Source organism: Typopeltis vanoorti, chromosome 20 (assembly GCF_054136105.1).
Source record: "Typopeltis vanoorti isolate ZY-2024b chromosome 20, IOZ_Tvanoo_1.0, whole genome shotgun sequence".
NCBI lineage: Eukaryota > Metazoa > Arthropoda > Arachnida > Uropygi > Thelyphonidae > Typopeltis > Typopeltis vanoorti.
The window spans coordinates 33,061,995-33,080,833 of record NC_143568.1 but is presented as its reverse complement, the minus strand read 5'-3'; the positions used below and the strand labels follow the sequence as shown (position 1 = coordinate 33,080,833).

The 18,839-nt window shown below is 36.3% G+C and overlaps 1 protein-coding gene across 1 annotated transcript in view; it reads left to right on the top strand.

Moving 5' to 3' along the window:
* RpS29 (ribosomal protein S29) overlaps positions 1-18,839 on the top strand; it is a 41,308-nt gene that overhangs the window by 12,707 nt on the left and 9,762 nt on the right. Inside the window, exon 2 of the mRNA XM_090410316.1 lies at positions 10,605-10,704. Coding sequence (XP_090266442.1) covers positions 10,605-10,704 — 100 coding nt within the window. The remainder of the gene's footprint in view (positions 1-10,604; positions 10,705-18,839) is intronic.

The window sequence follows — 18,839 nt, the reverse complement described above, 5'->3', positions numbered from 1 at the left end:
TCACCTAGCTTCCCTTCCACAATTTTTCTTAGCTGTTTCTCAAGTATACTTGTATAAATCTTACTAGAAGACAGTAGGGGGTTATCTGTAATTCTCACATTCTGTTTATTTCCTTTTTTATAGATGGATGCTATAAGACAGGGGTCTTCAGTGCATGGCCTGCCGACCATTTTGAAAAAATAACTACTTAACATTAAAACACGATTAAATAAAAAATAATTTCAATGAAATTATTCACAAGAATGCTGTGCATTTGATACTTTACATAAAATCCTATAAAAATAAATATTAAATAGACATGCTTCTTCAGCCATCTACCAGCAACAAGCACAGTACTTAAGTACTAGTACTAACGTCGCAGGTAGATGGCTGAAGCAGTAGTTCCGAGTGTGCTGTATAGTGCCTTCCAGATACGCATCTCGAAGGTTCTCGATACTTCGTTATTTTCATATAAATACAAGAGAATCTCATCCACAGTCAGTCGTGAACAGTGTGATATTCGTGTATAAGCACACAGGTTCATCGTGTCAGCCATAGCATATTGTGGTTTTATATTGCCAGACTTTTTTCATTAGTCTGAGACGTATTCAGTGGATAATAACCGTTACAAAGCCATTTCAGATAATTTTTTGGATTCACCTTCCATCAATATGGTATCTACGAGTAAAATGCGTAAATCAAGTGATTCTTGTAGGATTTTTAATGAAAAGTGGACATTTGTACTTTTTTTGTGCCAGTGTGTTTAATTTGTCTTGAGTCAATGTCATTATCAAAAGAATACAATATAAAACGACACTATGAGGCAAAGCATGCGCCCAATTTCGATCACCTTCAAGGGCGGCTTCGTGTGGACAAAGCGAACTGTCTCCAAAGTGATTTAAAATGCCAGCAGGGTATGTTTAAAAGGCAGAGGGAAGAGTGTCAAAGTAAGTAATGGAATAGCTGAAAAATCAAATGCCTTCTTGGATGGTGAGTTTGTGAAAGAGTGTCTTATCGTTGCTGGGGATATTCTGTACCCAAATAAGGAAGTGTATAAAAAATGATTTTGTTGAGGGGTAACTAGCACGATGTGTCAGAGAACTTGCCAATGACAGTGAAGGAACTTAAAAAAAACGATCGCCCGAATTTACGTCATTCACTTGCTTTAGATGAGAGGACAGATGTCAAGGATACAGCACAACTGACTATCTTTGTCTGTGGCATTGATCAACAATTCAATGTGACAGAAGTACTGCTAGTGCTTGTATTCATGAAGATAATGGCGAGAGGCACTGATATTCTTGAAGCCGCCAAGAAAATGCCCAGCATTTCGATCTCAGCTTAACCAATCTCGAGGGTGGTAAGTGATGGTGCCCCTGCTATGATGGGAAAGAACAAAGGGTTTGTTGTGCTACTATGGAAAGAACCTGAACTAGAAGGAAAAGATTTCATCCATTACCACTGTTTGATCCACCAGGAGAATTTGTGCGCGAAAACTATTGGATTTGAGAATGTCATGAAAGTTATTGTGACTGTCGTCAACATTATTAGGGCAAGAGGATTGAATCATCATCAATTCCACGAGTTTTTGACCCAAGGATGTGAAGCGGATCACGGTGATGTGGTTTATTATAGTGATGTGCATTGTTTGAGCAGAGGGAAGGTTCTTAAAAGAGTCCTTGACTTAAGGAGCGAAATACAGCAGTTCATGCAAACCAATGGGAATCTGATTGCATAATTTAACAATCCGAAGTGGATGACAGACTTTGCCTTTGTGACCGACATCTCGTTACATATGAATGACCTAAATATGCAGCTACAATCCAAAGTTCAACTGGTGCACATTCTGTTTAATTACATCAACGCTTTTGTGGCCAAGCTCAAACTTTGGGAGGCACAACTCGCAAAAAAAAGACTTAACTCATTTTCAGCTTCTTGCTGAGTCCAACTGTTCGTCTCTTGATGAATACGCTACAAAATTAGCCGTGTTGTGAAGTGAGTTCGAAGAGAGATTTAGTGATTTTCATAAGCAACAGTCTTCTTTAGATTTATTTTCAATGCCGTTCAGTGTCAATGCTGCCAAAATGCCAGGCTCAGTACAAATGGAACTGCTTTAACTCCTAAACAACTCTTTGAGAGAAGTGCCCTTGCTTACATTTTACAAAGACATTTCTTAGGATGCATTCCCTAATCTTTGCAGGCATGTTGAACATGTGCGCACATACTTATGTGAGCGGTTCTCCAGAATGAAGCATGTGAAGTCCAAGACAAGAACTCAGATTACAGACCAACATCTCGAGAATACCTGTGCATAGCGACTTCCAATATTGATGCCAACATCAACATGCAGGTCAAAGAAAAACATTGCCAAGTTGCCCTTCATTAAATTATCTTTTTTCAAGTATTAATTGTGTTTACTTATCATGAACCCGACTCCTACCTACACTCTTAAAGCTGAGTTTGTTTGTTTTTATCGGATTTTATGTAAAATATCAAATGCACGGCTTTCCTTGTGAATCTGGAAAGCATCTTACAATTCTAAATACCGCAGTATAGCTTAGTGGCCTGCAGGCTTCGTTGAAATTTTTAATGCGCCCCACACTGTCTGAAAGGTTGAAGATCCCCCTGCTATAAGAGCTCTACTCCAGTAATCTGGAATTCTTTGCAAATCTTTCCCATTACTTGTTCAGCTAATTTTACACAGTGCTTTACTTTCTTAAATTTCCCTCTGTATTCTATAAGATTACAAGCTGACTGAATTGCCAATACATTTCGATATGCTTTCTTCTTTTCCTTGACTGTCTTTTTAACTTCTTGAGTCCACCATGGAGTTCTGATTTTTCTATCCTTACAACCTCATCACACACCTGGTTGAATCAATGTTTTTTTAGGGTTTGCCACTTTGTTGGCCTGGTTGGCTGAGTGGTTAGCGTATCCACTCTCCAGTCAAAAGGCTGTGGGTTTGAATCCTGCCATGGATGTTTGCGATGTCTGTGGAAATACTGGTAGTGGTAGATGGTGTTGTTGTAGTTGTGGTTAGTTGTAGAGTTGGTGCCCTCTCTTGATGAGTCTTTGGATTCCCTGGAGGTGTTACGTAATAATAATATTTTGTTCTTGTTTTCAATCTTTCATTTTGTCTTGAATGATGTTTGTGTATTTGAGTCTACAATTCACCTGAAAGCTGCTTGATTTTAATTCATTTTAAAACTTTTGTACACAGACTTTTCAATATGAAATTCAATTTTATCCTGCTGAAAACTAAGTAGTGATCACTTCCTATTTCAAATCCTCTGTTTACTCTTGTGTCCTGAATCCTGAACCAGTGGGAAAACATTGCTATCGACTATTGCTTAGTGTGAAACTTCCTTATTTCTTGCATCTTTTCTCCATGTGAGTTTGCGCACGTTTGTATGTTGCATTCTTACATAGTGTTAGTAATAACTAGCCCATGTCCTCTTATTATTATTCTATATGTCCGGTAACATATCCTACTCTGCTGTTTAGATCTTCAAAACACAAACAACTTTTCCTTTTTCATTGTGTCAGCTGCCTTTGCTAATGCCTCAAAAAATTTCTCCATTTCTTCCTTAGTAGAATCTTCTGATCTACTGTTTTTATGAAATCACAATAATTTAACAATTACTGATACTCTTTATCCTCATAATCCATCAAGAAAGTGGACATGGATCTGTGTACAATTTAATTATGTACTTCAGACAACACATAAAACATCAGTTAATCTTCCTGAGACTAGATCTTTCCCAGGAGTGCCCACAACATGGTCATTGCTGTCTTGAATCTAAAATTAAAACAAATAAAAGATAAGCAAAAAAAAAAAAAAATGTGTTGAGAAGTTGGAATCGCCTTATATCAGAGAACAATATAAATCCCACATAACTAATTCTTTGAATAGAATTCATAAGTAAACTTTTCCAAAGCTATTTTAGAAGTGGCTGATACCATAATAGGAAATCTGCAAGATAATCAAACCCTGGATTACAGAAATTTCACAACTATATGATCAAAGGAGAACCTTAAAATCCACTATAAGCAGTGAAAAATATAAAGAACTAAACAAAATTTATAAACAGCTAAAACCATTTGGATCCTGAATGAATGTGGACAGGTTGAAGAGTAACCACAGTTCCTAGAAGTTCTTTCCAAATGATCAAGTGATTAACAAAACTCTTCATTGGCACAAGTTGATCAGTTGAAGTCAAATGAAAATGACAAGTCAAAATACAATAACCTTAATAATCAAGACCTTGAAGACATAATACAAATGGAGTTGGATGGAGACTCCTCTATTTTAAGAGTAGAAGCAGCAGTAATGAATTCTTTGAAGATGGAAAAATCACCAAGCATAGATGGAATAACTTCAGGACTACTGAAAGGAGGGAAAATCCTATCATAGATGCCCATGCTCAAATTTGCCAAAATGTTTGGAACAAAGATTTATGGCTTAAAGATCAGTGCACCTCTGTTCTGATTCCTATTCCGAAAAAAGGGGAATAGTACAAAATGTAGCTGTTGAAAGTTTTCCACTTGGTTATACTATAAACTAAAGATGCCAAGAAATTATATTCTTGGTTTAATCCTTTATCCAAGTGTAAGCAAACAAAGTTTATGTGCGATGTATTGTCATTATAAAAACTCGCTAACTTATTTTAAGTCTGTGCAGTTAGCCGAGTGGTTATGCACTCCGTAACCATATGCCTGGGAAAGGAGTGTCATGCGTTTGATTCTCGTCGCTGACGTGAGGAGCTAAGGATCTTTCTCAGCCATAGCCAAGTTAGCCGGTCTTGGATCTGGATTGCAGGATTTTTCCTCCTTTAAAGCAGACAAACCGGTCTTAAGAACATCGCTTCAGACAGTTGCACATGATTGAGCATGGTGGTAACGACCCCACCTCGTAGTGAGTTATGAAACCCAAAAATGGGAGGCCAAGGCCCTACATGGGGCTGTAGTGTGCCAATGAAGAACTTATTTTAAACGTTTGTATAGATTATGAAAACTATCTGATATGCTCTGGATACATGCCATAGAATATGGTGGAAGAAAGCCATGGTAATACACTGTAGTAAATTCAAATTTGAAAGGCTATTCATGGAATCAGCCTCAGCTCTAAGAAACAGTCCAAACCTCAACAAATTTGGTGGCATGAGACTGCCCCAAATTTGGGAGACTTACATCAGAAGACCTTCAGCCCATTGGCCAAGTAAACCTACATAGCCTGCTAGGGGGTACCATAGGACTTTTAGGAGAAACAATAGCTTCATCCTCATTTAGTGTGTGTGTAGTGCCTGCATGCACTTGTCTTTATTTTAAGTTCCTGTGAAGATGGCAATATGACGTTGCCGAAATATTGGACATATAGATTCAAGTTTAATTTAATTTATATCCTATGTATGTTGTAAATTCCTTAAATTATTTAATAAGTATCTGATAATGTATTTTACCCTATTTGTATATATAAGGAAAATATTTTTATTTGTTTATAACAATCAGTCCAAAATAAATGTAAAAACCAATAAGCCAATAAAAAATGTTGACAATATACTTGAATTGTATTTTTATAAATATGTATATGTGATGAAAATGATAATCATTGTCAAAAAAAGGGGGGGTAACTTCACAACTGGGCAGCTCGTATATAGAGGTTAATGATTTCATATTACTTGCTTTAGTATCCCATAATGCAATGCATAATGGAAAGGGACACTGTCCAGGTTGGTTTTGACCTTTACTGGGGTCTCATCAGTGGAAGCCAGACCGAGAAGTGATGCCAAGGTTGAAGTAATGCAGAAGTCATAGTTCCATATACAAGTAACCAAAAGGTATTACACCTTATTAAAATACACTGGATTAGAGATAGATATAGGATACTGAGGCAAGTAACGTGAAATCATTAGCTTCTGATATGAGTTGTGAAGTTACTTCACGCACAGACTTTGCTTGCTTATACTTGGACAAAGGATTAAACCAAGAATATAATTTCTTGGTATCTTTAATTTATACAAAATGTAGCGGTTAAAGAACTCTGTTTAATTAGTCATCCAAGTCAAATTTTCCTAAAAATCTTACTCTCTAGGATTGAGAGGAAAATAGAAAGTAAACTTTCAGAGAACCAAGTAGGATTTTGTAAAAACAGGATACAACAGATAATTTACTTACAATACATCTCATTGGAGAAAATTATATTGACATAATAAAATATTGTCAAAATTTTATAGATTCATGAGGCACTGTGGTGAATACTGAACCAATAGATAATAAAATAGTATGTTTAATTAAAATTCTTTACCGTTCCTCAGAAATGTTAATAGAAATCAGTGGCAACTACAGCAAGCCTCTCAAAATGAAAAGAGGTGTGTGTTGAGGGTGAATGCTTTTTAATCTTTATTTGGAATGTATTATTAGATCAACAAAGGAACGAAGACATTTTAAAAGAACTAAAAACAAAATGAATAGAAGAAAAACTAAACAATTATAAACAAAAATGGATTGAACTTTTCAACTGAATGGCCAACGCCCAACATCCTAAACAAATACTAAAATATAAGCCAATTGGAAAGAGAAGGCAGGGTAGACCTCAATACCCAATTTCAAAAAAGGATATTGGATGGATAATGAGACCGGAACAGACCAATATGGTCTATACTTGTAATAAGGTTATGATGATGAATAAGCTTAGCCTTGGAAAACAGTGGTATTGAAATTACAGTTGCTGGCAGCAATTTCACTGGTGACTAATTTTTTAGAAGAGAATGAACTCAGTTACAAGAATTAATAGTTTCTAAGGCACTAAGTAGTTATAGATTAAAGATCAGCATTCACAAATCAAAAACAATGTTTTCAGGCAGTAACTATGAAAGTTTCAGTTAATGATAAAAAATTGAAAGAAGTAGAAAAATTCACCTACTTGGAATGCATACATCACAGAGATGGCTGGTCTGAACATGACTGGCCATCGCGCATTGCTATAGCAACTGTTGCCCTTCACAGATTATAGCACTTTTGGAAGGACAATAAAATACTGCTAGCTTCAGCACTACCTTAATACCCTCGTATTAAGGTAGTGCTGAAGCTAGCACTACTGTAGAGATGTAAGAGTTGGACATTGCTAAAAGAAGATGAGAAATGATTATTGGCTCTCAAGATGAAGTGCTACAGAAAACTTTTGAAGATACCATATACAGCACACATAACAAATGACAAGGTTAGAAGGAAAAACCACTCAATTATTAGAATATAAGAAAATATTACCGAAATACGCTGGAAACAGCGCCGTTAGCTGGGCCACATAGCTAGATCAGATAGCTTACATAAATCGGTACTAGAGAGGTTGACTTTGGTAACATTCATCAGGAAAACGACCTAGAATCACCTGGATAGATAATAATAGAAAGTGGATTAATTCTTTGTTCTCAGTTTGTTAAGACAATCCCAGAATGGAAACATCTGGAGAGAGTATGTTAGGACTGTTATTTTTATAGTGCCCCAACAGTCTACATACAGTATGGGAAATCAATCCATCCATCTTTAGAATAAGACCATAGGCATGTCTTATTATCCAGTTCCCCATTCTGTTTTTGCCTGCATTTAAGATGATTATCTTCGTATTTAGTGCTGAATACTATAGCTACTTCCCTGATTGCTATTGTCTGAATATAACATTTTGTATTTATTACTTAAAGATCTCACCTGTTTTTGTCTTCTTTGTTTTAGGTATGCCTATTATGTCAATCTCATACTTATCCAATTCTGCTAGTTTCATTTCTTATTTACTGATGCTTCTTATATACCAATCTTGAACTCTTCTGATGTTGAGTTGGGATGTGTTCCAGTAGCTGAGTTCGTGCTGTTCACCCTGGTTCTCTGATGCAAATGATGGGGGCCTTGTTTAACTGGGTGAGTCTCAGCTGGGATGCAATTCTGTTATGTTGTGCCATCATTTTACATTGTAGTTTAAGCTAATAAGAATACAATTTGGTTGGCTAAATCCCAAATTGCCAGCCTGTTCTCGTTCATTCAGTATCCAGGTAAAGTGGATACACCACCATCTCTTGGTGCCATGAGATGGTGAGGATTGGACATAATTCAGAAACTCCCATCGGCTCTGTGCATTCCTTCAAAGACTTTTATTTATTTTATATATTTATAATATTGCACAAGATCAAAGCAGAAATATTCCCATTCCCTTATGTTCATGTATTTGTAGATTTCACTATCCCCCACCCACATAATGTGCTTCCCCCCCAGGGAATACTGCACCTTTAGATAAAGTCATTGCACTCATCTTCTTCTCACAGTCTTTATGATTGTTGGGAGCACAAGTGTGCAATATAAATGAATAAAGAAAGTGCTAGATACATATTGTATATTATGTGTCTATGTGATTTTATCTACATTTTAGTTTAAATAAGAGATTTGATATGTATTAATTTTTATTGTCAAGTATTTTAAAGAAATTACTACTTTATGATTTCATAAACATTTAAGATACCAGGAATGATTTTATTTAGATTTAAGTAAGATGGACAGCAGCATTTGTTGCTTAAAAAATGCTAGTAGTCATTTTTTTAAAAAATATCAGTACTGAGAGTGAACTGTTACGTGCATCCGACAACTTGGCCATAGAAAAGATTTGCTATGCTTAAATGATTGGGAATATTGACAACCTGCTTCCTTTTCAGGCTACTAATGTAAATGATCACAGTCTTTGAAAAGATTAGATAGTTATTTTTGAGAAAGCATAGAAGCCAGTGATAATTCTTCCTTTTGATGAGGTTCTGCAAAGTAGGGTAGATATCATTTGTAAGTTTCTGTACTATAACCTGTCATCAGTTTCCTTTAAATCAATTCAGGCACTTGAACGCCTTTTATGATCTCCAAAAGATTGTATTTCTTTCCAGAAATATATCTTGATCTGCTATCCCTGAGGCAAGGCTTATGTAGATCAGAATGGGAAGAGGTTACAAAATTCAGGAAAGTGAAGACCTTTACAATGTTGCCTTAGGCACTTAAGAGTGAAGATATGAGTAGCATTGCAATTCATATCTTCATGGAGCAACATGAAATTGATTGGCTTTGATACTGGAAAATAATAGTTATCTTGAAAAGTGAAAAGGAACAAGAATTTCATTATGTACAACACACTTTGAAATTATTCATCTATGGCACGTAGTAGATGAGTCATACCCAACTCTTTTATGTATCTAGTGTTTGTGAGTCTTTTGGATTTTTTTCATGTATTTTCTGGTTATTCATCCCAAATATGATGGTGAAACATGGCACTGTTCTTATTGATTTGATTTAAATAAAATATATTCCAATTTAGAGCAGGTCCCAGTATCTTACTGCTTTATGCACTTTGCCAGGTTTTTACTAGTTGACTAGATTTGCTATGGAGCAAGAGTGGTGGAATTATATTGTTGTGGCTGCAGGTTGTGACTTTTTCTGTTGTTTTCAAGCCTAATTTTTTATCCTGCACCGAAAAACCTCAAAGTTTCAGACAACAACTTGTTTTATTTATTTATTTTCTACCTGAGATAATCAAGAGAATGGCACAAGATATTCAGAATTCTTCTAGTGTCTTGACAGAAAAAAAAGAGACAGCTTGGGGTAAGCTTGTTTAGTTAAGTGGTGGTTACTTTGCCTTGGACATTATATTTTTTCTGTATGTTTTTTGTCATTGTTAGTTTCATTTAATAATTATTCCAGCTTTCTATTGACATTTCAGGTTTGGCCTTTTTCTGCCTCAGGGCATTTATATGTATTCACTTGGATTCTTCCTTAATGTAATCAGACCTGAGTGTTTGTCAGTTGTTACCTCCTTGTTTTTCCAAATAGTTATTCTGGGATATCGTTAATATTTTAATTTTTCATTTTTTATATCACCCTTATAATCATTGATTCCTTTTGTGTACTCCATTTCTAACTTTTATAGTACTTCCAAAACATTCTTCCACTTTCCATGATTTAGCAGTATATCTGATATACTGGACTCTCATCCATTATATCAGATTATATTGTACCATCATAATATATGTGTAGTTTGGTTTAGCAAAATCCCTTATTCCCAGTTTATGCTGATCTGGTCTGTCATCTAATGGATATTTAAAAACAGAGAGACATGAATATTGTTGACTAGATTTGCTGTGGAGCAAGAGTGGTGGAATCATATTGTTGTGGCTGCAGGTTGTGACTTTTTCTGTTGTTTTTAAAGGATCAAAGCAAGGACAATAAATAGTATGATGCTGTCATTGATCCCACTATTAAACTCAAAAACATGCCTGACAGTTTCTTGAGGTTCTCAAAATGGATAATTCCAGTAGATTTGTTTTTTATTGTTTGCACTTTTTAAAATTGGTTTTATCACTGCTTGATATATATATTGTCAGGTGTTTTGTCCAGATCATAAAATATGCCAAACTTTTTGTTGAATTCTTATCTTGATAATATTTAAATGAATGGGTATGCATGCTCACAAAACTAAGTTCATTACTGTTAATAATCATCCTATCTTAGCTTAGGTGATTATCAGTAGTCTGGATTTTTGTGTATTCTATAATTTCAGTATTTAAGTTATACAGTCGAACTAATTTTTTTTTTTTTTTTTTTAGTCGAGTTTGTGCCAATCATCACGGAATTATTAGAAAATATGGACTAGTAATCTGTAGACGCTGCTTCAGACAGTATGCTAATGATATTGGCTTTAAAAAGGTAAGATGTTATTTTATTTTTGTAAAAAAACAAAACAAGCATTATTTAATGCCATCATTAAAACTATGAAGATTTTCTCCACAAGTGATTAGAAATGCATCGTTGTTATTCTAAAGCAATTCACTGTACCCTAGTCCTACACTTATCATGGCTTTGCTTCAAGGAAAAAAAAAAAGTATGATGCTACTTTTCAAGTCCTTAAAAACAAATTCATTCATTTATTAATTTTTGGTATTTTAGGGAAGCATTTATGTATAATCACATATGCTGTTGCTGCACCTCAATGATTTGGCTGTGGGAATCTCAGAACAGAAATTATGTTAAAGTAATATCACATTTGGGAAAAGTCAAAGCCCCATTGAATTAATTTATAATTAAAATTTATCTGTGAAACAGTGTATATACTGTATAAACTCCAGACGTGAAGTCTCACAGACCTATAACATGAAAATGCCATGTGTGGAAGAGTGATCAGAAAGAAAAAAGGAATCTCTTAATGTGTTTTTTGGGGTGCTTTAAATTATGTGCACTGTGCAAAACTATCAGCAAGACTGTTCCAAAGGGGGAGGGGAGGCATATGGAATGAAGGAAGAGGATAAGAAATTTCATTGAGCCTGGAGCTAGATGCTATAGGGATGTTGACCAGCAGCTGCTTGTGTTCATACTTCATTAGAGGAATAGAGGTGGTTATTTCAGTAGAGCAGTTAGGAAAGCAATTAGAGACAGAGAGAGAGAGAGATGGTGAGAGAATGTTAAGTGAATAACTTTTCTGTATACAATCTAGCATTCAGTGGGAGGTTTTTGGAGTGTCATCCTAGATGTGAGAGTGGTATTCTAAGGTGGGGTGGATTTGAGATTTATAAAGTATGACTAGTCCACAAAAAAGGAGTAATGTTCGCAATTTAAAAAAAAAAGGTTTTTGGAGTCTGAAGAGGCTATGGGTGTGATGTGTTGGTCATGAAATATTATTCACTGCAAGAAGAGAGAGCTTGATGAGCAGTGTTATCCAAAGTGAGAGATTTGAGGTTTGGTTTTGCTTTTGAGAAATAAAGTAGGATTCTGTTTTGATAGCATTAAAATTTCCTAAATTATGTTCATTCCACTTGAGAATGTCTAGAAGATTAATATTTAAGGCATTAGCCATAGAAGATATTGAAGCTTGTCATGTGAGTACCAGTTTTTGTGAATTATGAAAAGAAATGGAGGGTACTGTCATCTGCAAAGCTATGAATAGGATTGGACAACATTAGAAAAGATGATTTGATGTACAGGTGAAGAGTTGGTGAAAGCATGTAGCCTAATGGTATTTGGCATCGATGGAAAAAATCACATGAAAGGGATGGGGACTATCCACCATTACATGCAATGATGACGAGAACTGAAGCTGAAAATCTGCTCATAAGGGTAGAAAAGAGAGCCTAAGATCATAACTAGGAAGAAGGCCACAGTGCCAGACTTAATCGAACTTTGAAATATCAAGAGCAATGACTTGAAGTTAGGAGTCCTACAGAGCAAGAATGGCAATCCATATTAATGATTACTAATTAACTAATTGGTCTCCATTTAGCAAATTTGGTTGTTGAACCCTCTGCATCACTTATGAGTATTGAAGCCAAGCAATTAAGGAGATGGTTTTATCTCCATTTTTGGAAATACACTGGATAAAAGCTTGCTTTTAAGCTGTTGGATAGATGTCAGATGAATGTAACACTGTAAAAGCAATATAAGAAGAACATTAGTAGTTTTAAAGAACAAGCTTTTAGTTTCAACTGGAGGAATGCCATCATGGTATGGGGACTTGTTAGTATCAAGACTATTAAGTACTTTTCTGATGTCCTGATGGAAGATCATAGTGTGGATAGTTTGGGGAATAGTGGGAGATCTGCCTTAGTCAGGAAAAGGATGCGAAAAGGTCTGTCTTATCTGTAGATCTTACTAGGATGTAACATGGGTTGGAACTTGCATCCCATAGCGCCTGAAAAGTTGCTTGGCTGTTATTTGAATAGATGACAAGTTTAGTGCATTTGGTCTGTACAGAGAGTGCTTTATATATAAATATATATATATAATGTTTTGTAGTTTAAGACTAACAAGTTGAGTGAGAGGCTGGAGTCTTGAATTTTGAGCTGTATGCTTCAACTTAAACTAAAAAATGCAATTTTATTCATGACTTATTTTTCACTGTATTAACAACACCACAAACACTTTTATCAACAAAGATGTTTTATTAACGCTAATATTTCGCTGATTTTCAACTCAGCATCATCAGAGCACAACACATGTAAACGCGACGGTGAGTGAGTGAAACAATATAATTGCAAAAGACAAAAGATCTAAAGTCCTATTTTTGGCACCCTCTAACGAAAAAAAAAAAAAAAAAACAGCAGTTATCCAGGAGTTTTTCTTAGGATAACCGTCTCCCAAATTTTTGGCAAATTAATGCAACCATGTTTGTTAAGGTTGGGAGAATTCTTCAAAGCCATTGCTGACTCAAAAAATAATCTTTCAGATCTATAACGACTCCTAAATAGCAAATTCGTTTTCCTCCATCTAATCCTGTGTGAAGGAGTGTCCAAAGCGTGGTCTGCCAGTCCCGACTTGCCATAGTAATAGTAGCGAATGTATCTTTCGTGTTCTTCCAGGCGGATGTTCACTGATCTTCCTGTTTGCCCATAATAGGCCAAGTCACAGTCACATGGAACTTCATACACTCCTGGGTGTGCTAAAGGGTGAAGTTTATCCTTTGGCGAGCGGATCAGAGTTGCCAGCTTGACATGAGGTTTGAAGGTGGTGTGAAGGCCATGTTTCAACAATACTTTGGCTATCTTTTCTGATGTACCTCTGATATAGGGAATAGAAATGGTCATGTTGTATTCTTGTGTATTAGGGGAAGGCAGAGTAATGGGCCTATGTAGTATTTTATCTATTTTGTAGGGATTGTGGCTGTTGGCTAAGAACGTATGGCGCAGGTACTGGAGTTCAGTGGTCAGAGCTGTATCGTTAGAACAAATGGCTCTGGCTCTGTGTGTAAGTATTTTTAAAATGCCGTACTGTTGGACTGGATGATGATGTGATTGTTTATGTAGGTATCTTCCTGTGTGTGTAGGCTTTCTGTAAATAGAAAAAGATAGTGATCCATCTGAAAGGCGGGTGACTAATGTGTCAAGAAATGGTAAACAGTTATTTGATTCTTTTTCTACTGTGAAGTGAATTTTGGGGTGTTGACTGTTTAGGTAGGTGATAAAAGCATCCAAAGTGTCTTGTCCATGGAGCCAGATGGCAAACACATCATCTACATAGCGCAACCACACTTGTGGCTTGTATGTAGCTCTGGTAAGTACTTTGTTTTCAAAGTGTTCCATGTAAAAATTTGCTAACGGGGGAGAGAGGGGGGAACCCATAGCAGTACCATTAATCTGTTTGTAGAATCCCCCCCCCCCATGTAAAGTAACCTGCATTCATGGTAAATTGAAATAATTCAAAAATATCTGGGGGAAATTTAGACTTGATTAAATCAGGAGTGTCTATAAGTGGTACATTGGTAAATAGGGAGGCGACATCGAAACTTACCATTATGTCTGAATTTTTTAGGATTAGATTTTTAACCAGTGTTTTGAAATGGATTGAATTTTTTACAAAAGTAGAGGAGTTGCCAGTAAGAGGGGAAAGCGACTTAGCTAAATGCCGGGCCAGTTTATATGTGGGACTATCTATGCTATCAACTATGGGGCGTAGGGGAATATTAGTTTTGTGGATTTTTGGTAATCCATAAATACGGGGTGTTTTAACATCAATTGGTTTTATTTTCCTGATGATTTCTTTGGGCCATGATGTCACTTTTTTCAGTAATTTTCGGACTTTTTTCTTTTGCGACATCGTAGGATCTCGATGTATAATTTGATACGTGGAACTGTCACCTATGAGATCTTGCATTTTTCTGTTATACTCTTCTTTATTCATGATAATTGTTGCATTTCCTTTATCGGCTTTTGTAATAATAATATTTTTATTATTATATAACTTTTTTAGGGCAGTTATTTGCTTACGTATCATATTGCTTTTTGGATGCTTAGCCTTGTTTATAATACTTGCTATGTCTAGTCGCACGTTATTTGCCATTGCTGGCGGAAGATCGTGGATACCCCGTTCTACTTTCATCATCATTTTGAGTTTAGGAATTTGTTTAGGCGCGATGGCAAAGCTATGTCCTAAACTGATAGTGTTCTTGGCTTCTTCAGTGAATGTTTCCGACGATAGGTTTACGACCACGTGGTCTCATCGAAGTTGCGGTCGGGACTTCGTATGCTGGCGCTGTTGTAGTAGTTCAAATTTCTTTAGGTGCTTGCTTTTAACTTTTGTGAATTCTTTTTTTGCTGCAACTTCGGAGATCTGCTGTAGGACAGTCCATATTTCAGGATTTAGCACGTTTATTAGTTCTTGTTGTAGAGCTGTTTAGCTTACTAAGCTCTATGCGAGTAGCTGCGATTTGTTCTCGAAGAAGCGCTAAACTCGCCCGTCGATAAATACGATGTGTCTTTGCCGATTGCAACTTTTTCTCCGAAGTTGCAGCAATAAAAGAATTAGATGGAGGAAAACGAATTTGCTATTTAGGAGTCGTTATAGATCTGAAAGATTATTTTTTGAGTCAGCAATGGCTTTGAAGAATTCTCCCAACCTTAACAAATATGGTTGCATTAATTTGCCAAAAATTTGGGAGACTGTTATCCTAAGAAAAACTCCTGGATAACTGCTTTTTTTTTTTTTTCGTTAGAGGGCGCCAAAAATAGGACTTTAGATCTTTTGTCTTTTGTAATTATATTGTTTCACTCACTCACTGTCGCGTTTACATGTGTGTTGTGCTCTGATGATGCTGAGTTGAAAATCAGCGAAATATTAGCGTTAATAAAACATCTTTGTTGATAAAAGTGTTTGTGGTGTTGTTAATACCGTGAAAAATAAGTCATGAATAACCATCAATGCCTAAGCTTATCTGTTAGATAAATGCAATTTTATATGACCACTCGGCCAAACAGGCAGGCAGCCAGCCTAGATACCTAGAACAGATACACTGATCGAGTGGGTCAGTGTATCTGTTCTCCAGCCAAAAGGCTGCTGGTTCAAATCCCGCCTTGGATGTTGGTGATTGCCTGTGAAAATACCAGTGTCGTTGGTGGTGGGGGATAGATGCTGTCACTGTATATGATGATGGTAGTTGCGGTTCGTTATAGTTGGTGGATTGTGTAATGGAGACAGTTGTAGAGTAGGTGCCCTCCCTCGATGAGTCTTTGTACTCCGCGGAGGCGTCACGTAATAATATATGCTGCATTTATAGCTTGGACTGCTTTGGCACATTTGTTGGAAAACTAATGGTTGTAGATTAAGTGGAATGGGTAATAAAGACGCTTGTTCCAGCTAGAATAACTTCATTTAATACAAGTGTTTGGATTGGGAAAAAGTGAACGCAGTATGGAGACAATGGGAATAGAGGCATAGAAATCCCAAAGGTCATCCTAATTGGCACCATTGTAATGCCAAATGATGTGAGGCTGAGGATAAGGGAGAAAGAAACATGGGCATGGTTGCGGTAAATTTGCTAGGAGGAGGAATATCTATTGTGTATATGGCCTATAGCTAATAAATGCCATGTTAGGGCAGGAGCAGAGTAATCTGCTGATTTTTCTCTTGAACTGTGGTAAGTTGTAATCCTTTGGAAATGCTTCATTGGGGAAGCTACTCGTCGGAATTGTGGCTGGAATGAAAGATGACAGTGAGCATGCTGTTCAACTGCAAAGGGATGCTGAGCTGCTGTTACAGATCATTTATTTAAATCAGAATGAAAGTTCGCAAACTGACAGAACCATGAGAGACACTGGCATTGATAGGTCTGGAGGTAGAACACCATCTACCATTACATTGTAACGGACAAAATATCAAAAATTCTAATTTAGCACCCTCTAATATTGTAAAAAAAAAAGTATTACAGCTGTGCAGCAGTGATGAGTGCTCTGAAAATGCTGGTTTGAAATCCAGCAAAATATGAGCCAGTTAATAAACATTTATATATACAGTAGAACTACATTTTTACGTTCCTGCCATTTACATCATCTTCCTTTGGTCCCTTCTTAAGGGCCTATTCATACAATATATTGTTTTTCTGCCATTAACAACTTGATGTGGATGTTATTTCCCATGATTTGCATTTTTTTCTTGGTTGGCAACACTGATTTTCAAATAGATTTCCTCTCATTCAAATTGACTACTGCGGAAATCTGGGCATTTCTGTTCCCAGGTGGCGTTGCTTTCGGCTGTAGCTTCATTTTCGTCATCACGGTGACTTGCACACTTGCAGTAGCGATGAGCGATACCGTGATTTTTCAATCACAATACGAATTGATATTGCAGAATTACTGCTACATAATTTAGCTTGTGATAGTTCCTTTCAAGTTGCGTGGTGGATGATCCATGTTAGTAACATGGAGAAAAAAGACAGAAAACATATTTAGGTAGAAAAAAAGATGGCAATTCTGCGACGTGTGCAATTAGCAAAAGATCTTGGACTCTTCATGTCCACTTTGAAAACGATAGTAAAAAAACAGGTCAAGCATTGAACTCATGCAAAGCAATCTGGCGGTGTGTCAAAAAAAAAAGGAAAATATTTCCGGACATCGACATACTATGAATTGGATAAACTTGTGGCAGAATTGTTTGTTTCTACGAGAGCGTCGGGTATTCCAGTAGATGGTACTATACTCCGAGCGAAAGGCCTTGAATTTACTGTGAGATTGGGGATTAATAGTTTTACTGCATTAAATGGATGGATCGATTGCTTCAAGACTCGTCACAATATTGTGTATAATCAAGTGTGTTGAGAAAGTAATAATGTTGCAGGGGAAACTGTAAACCAGTGGAAACAGGAACTAAAGAATATTATTCAGGATTATGAACCGAAAAATATTTTGATGAAACTGAGCTCTTTTATAACATTCTGACAAGTAAAACATTGTGTTTTAAAGGAGAGAAGTGTCATGGTGGAAAACTCAGCAAGCAGAGGGTAATTGTTTTGCTCATGGTCAATGCTGATGGATCAGAAAAATTACCTCCACTGGTAATTGATAAATTTAAAAAGAGCCAAGGTGTTTTAAGAACGTGAAAAATCTGCCTACTAAGTATGATTTCAACAGCACAGCATGGATGACCAGCAACATCTTCACATCAACCATGCATGCTCTGGATGCTAAAATGGAGTAAATCACTGCAAAATACTACTACTTGTAGAAAAATGTCCTGCATACCCTGAAGATCTGCAGCTCAGAAACACTAGATTATTGTTCTTTCCCTCTACTTTACAAGTGAGCTTCAGCCATGAGATCTGGGCATCATCCATATATTTAAATGGAAAAATAAAAAAATGCTTGTTGAAAAAAGGTGTGTTTATGAATGATAATGGTATGGACCCAAAACAAATGATCATATCAATCCTTGATGCCATGCATTATATGGCCAAAGCATGGTTGCATGTTACTCCTGAAACCATATCCAACTGTTTCCGGAAGGCAAGAGTTACGTTCATGGAAGAGGAGGAACAGCTACAGGAAGAAGATGTCAGAGCCCAACAATTTGTATGTGATGGATGAGATGAGTCTTCTTCATTTCAAAACTATGTTGATGCTGATGTGAACACATCAATGGCACCAAGTGTAGAAGGAATCCTTTCCAACCACCTTGGTGAAGAAGAAGTGGTTGAAGAAGACTGATCAAGAACCTACTGTCTCTATTAGTAAAGAAGCAGTGGAAGCTATCTCTGTTTTGAGGCGGTATATTGCAAGTGCATCATCAGACGATGGGTCATTTAATGCCTTGTACACTGTGGAGAGGCAGGTGGAACTTATAAGAGTGCAGAGAAAGCAAAAACAATCAACAATTAAAGATTTTTTAAATAGATAAATGTAAATAATTGTAAATTCATTTATTTTCAGTTATTAAATTTTGTAATCTAGTATGTAGAGTCACATACTAGCAGCAAGTCATCTTTTAGCCTTTGTTTAATGTTATTTTACATTTCCTGCCATTTACACTTTTTTCCATCAGTCCCCTGGAAAGTGTAAAACAGGATTTTACTGTATATATAATTTAGT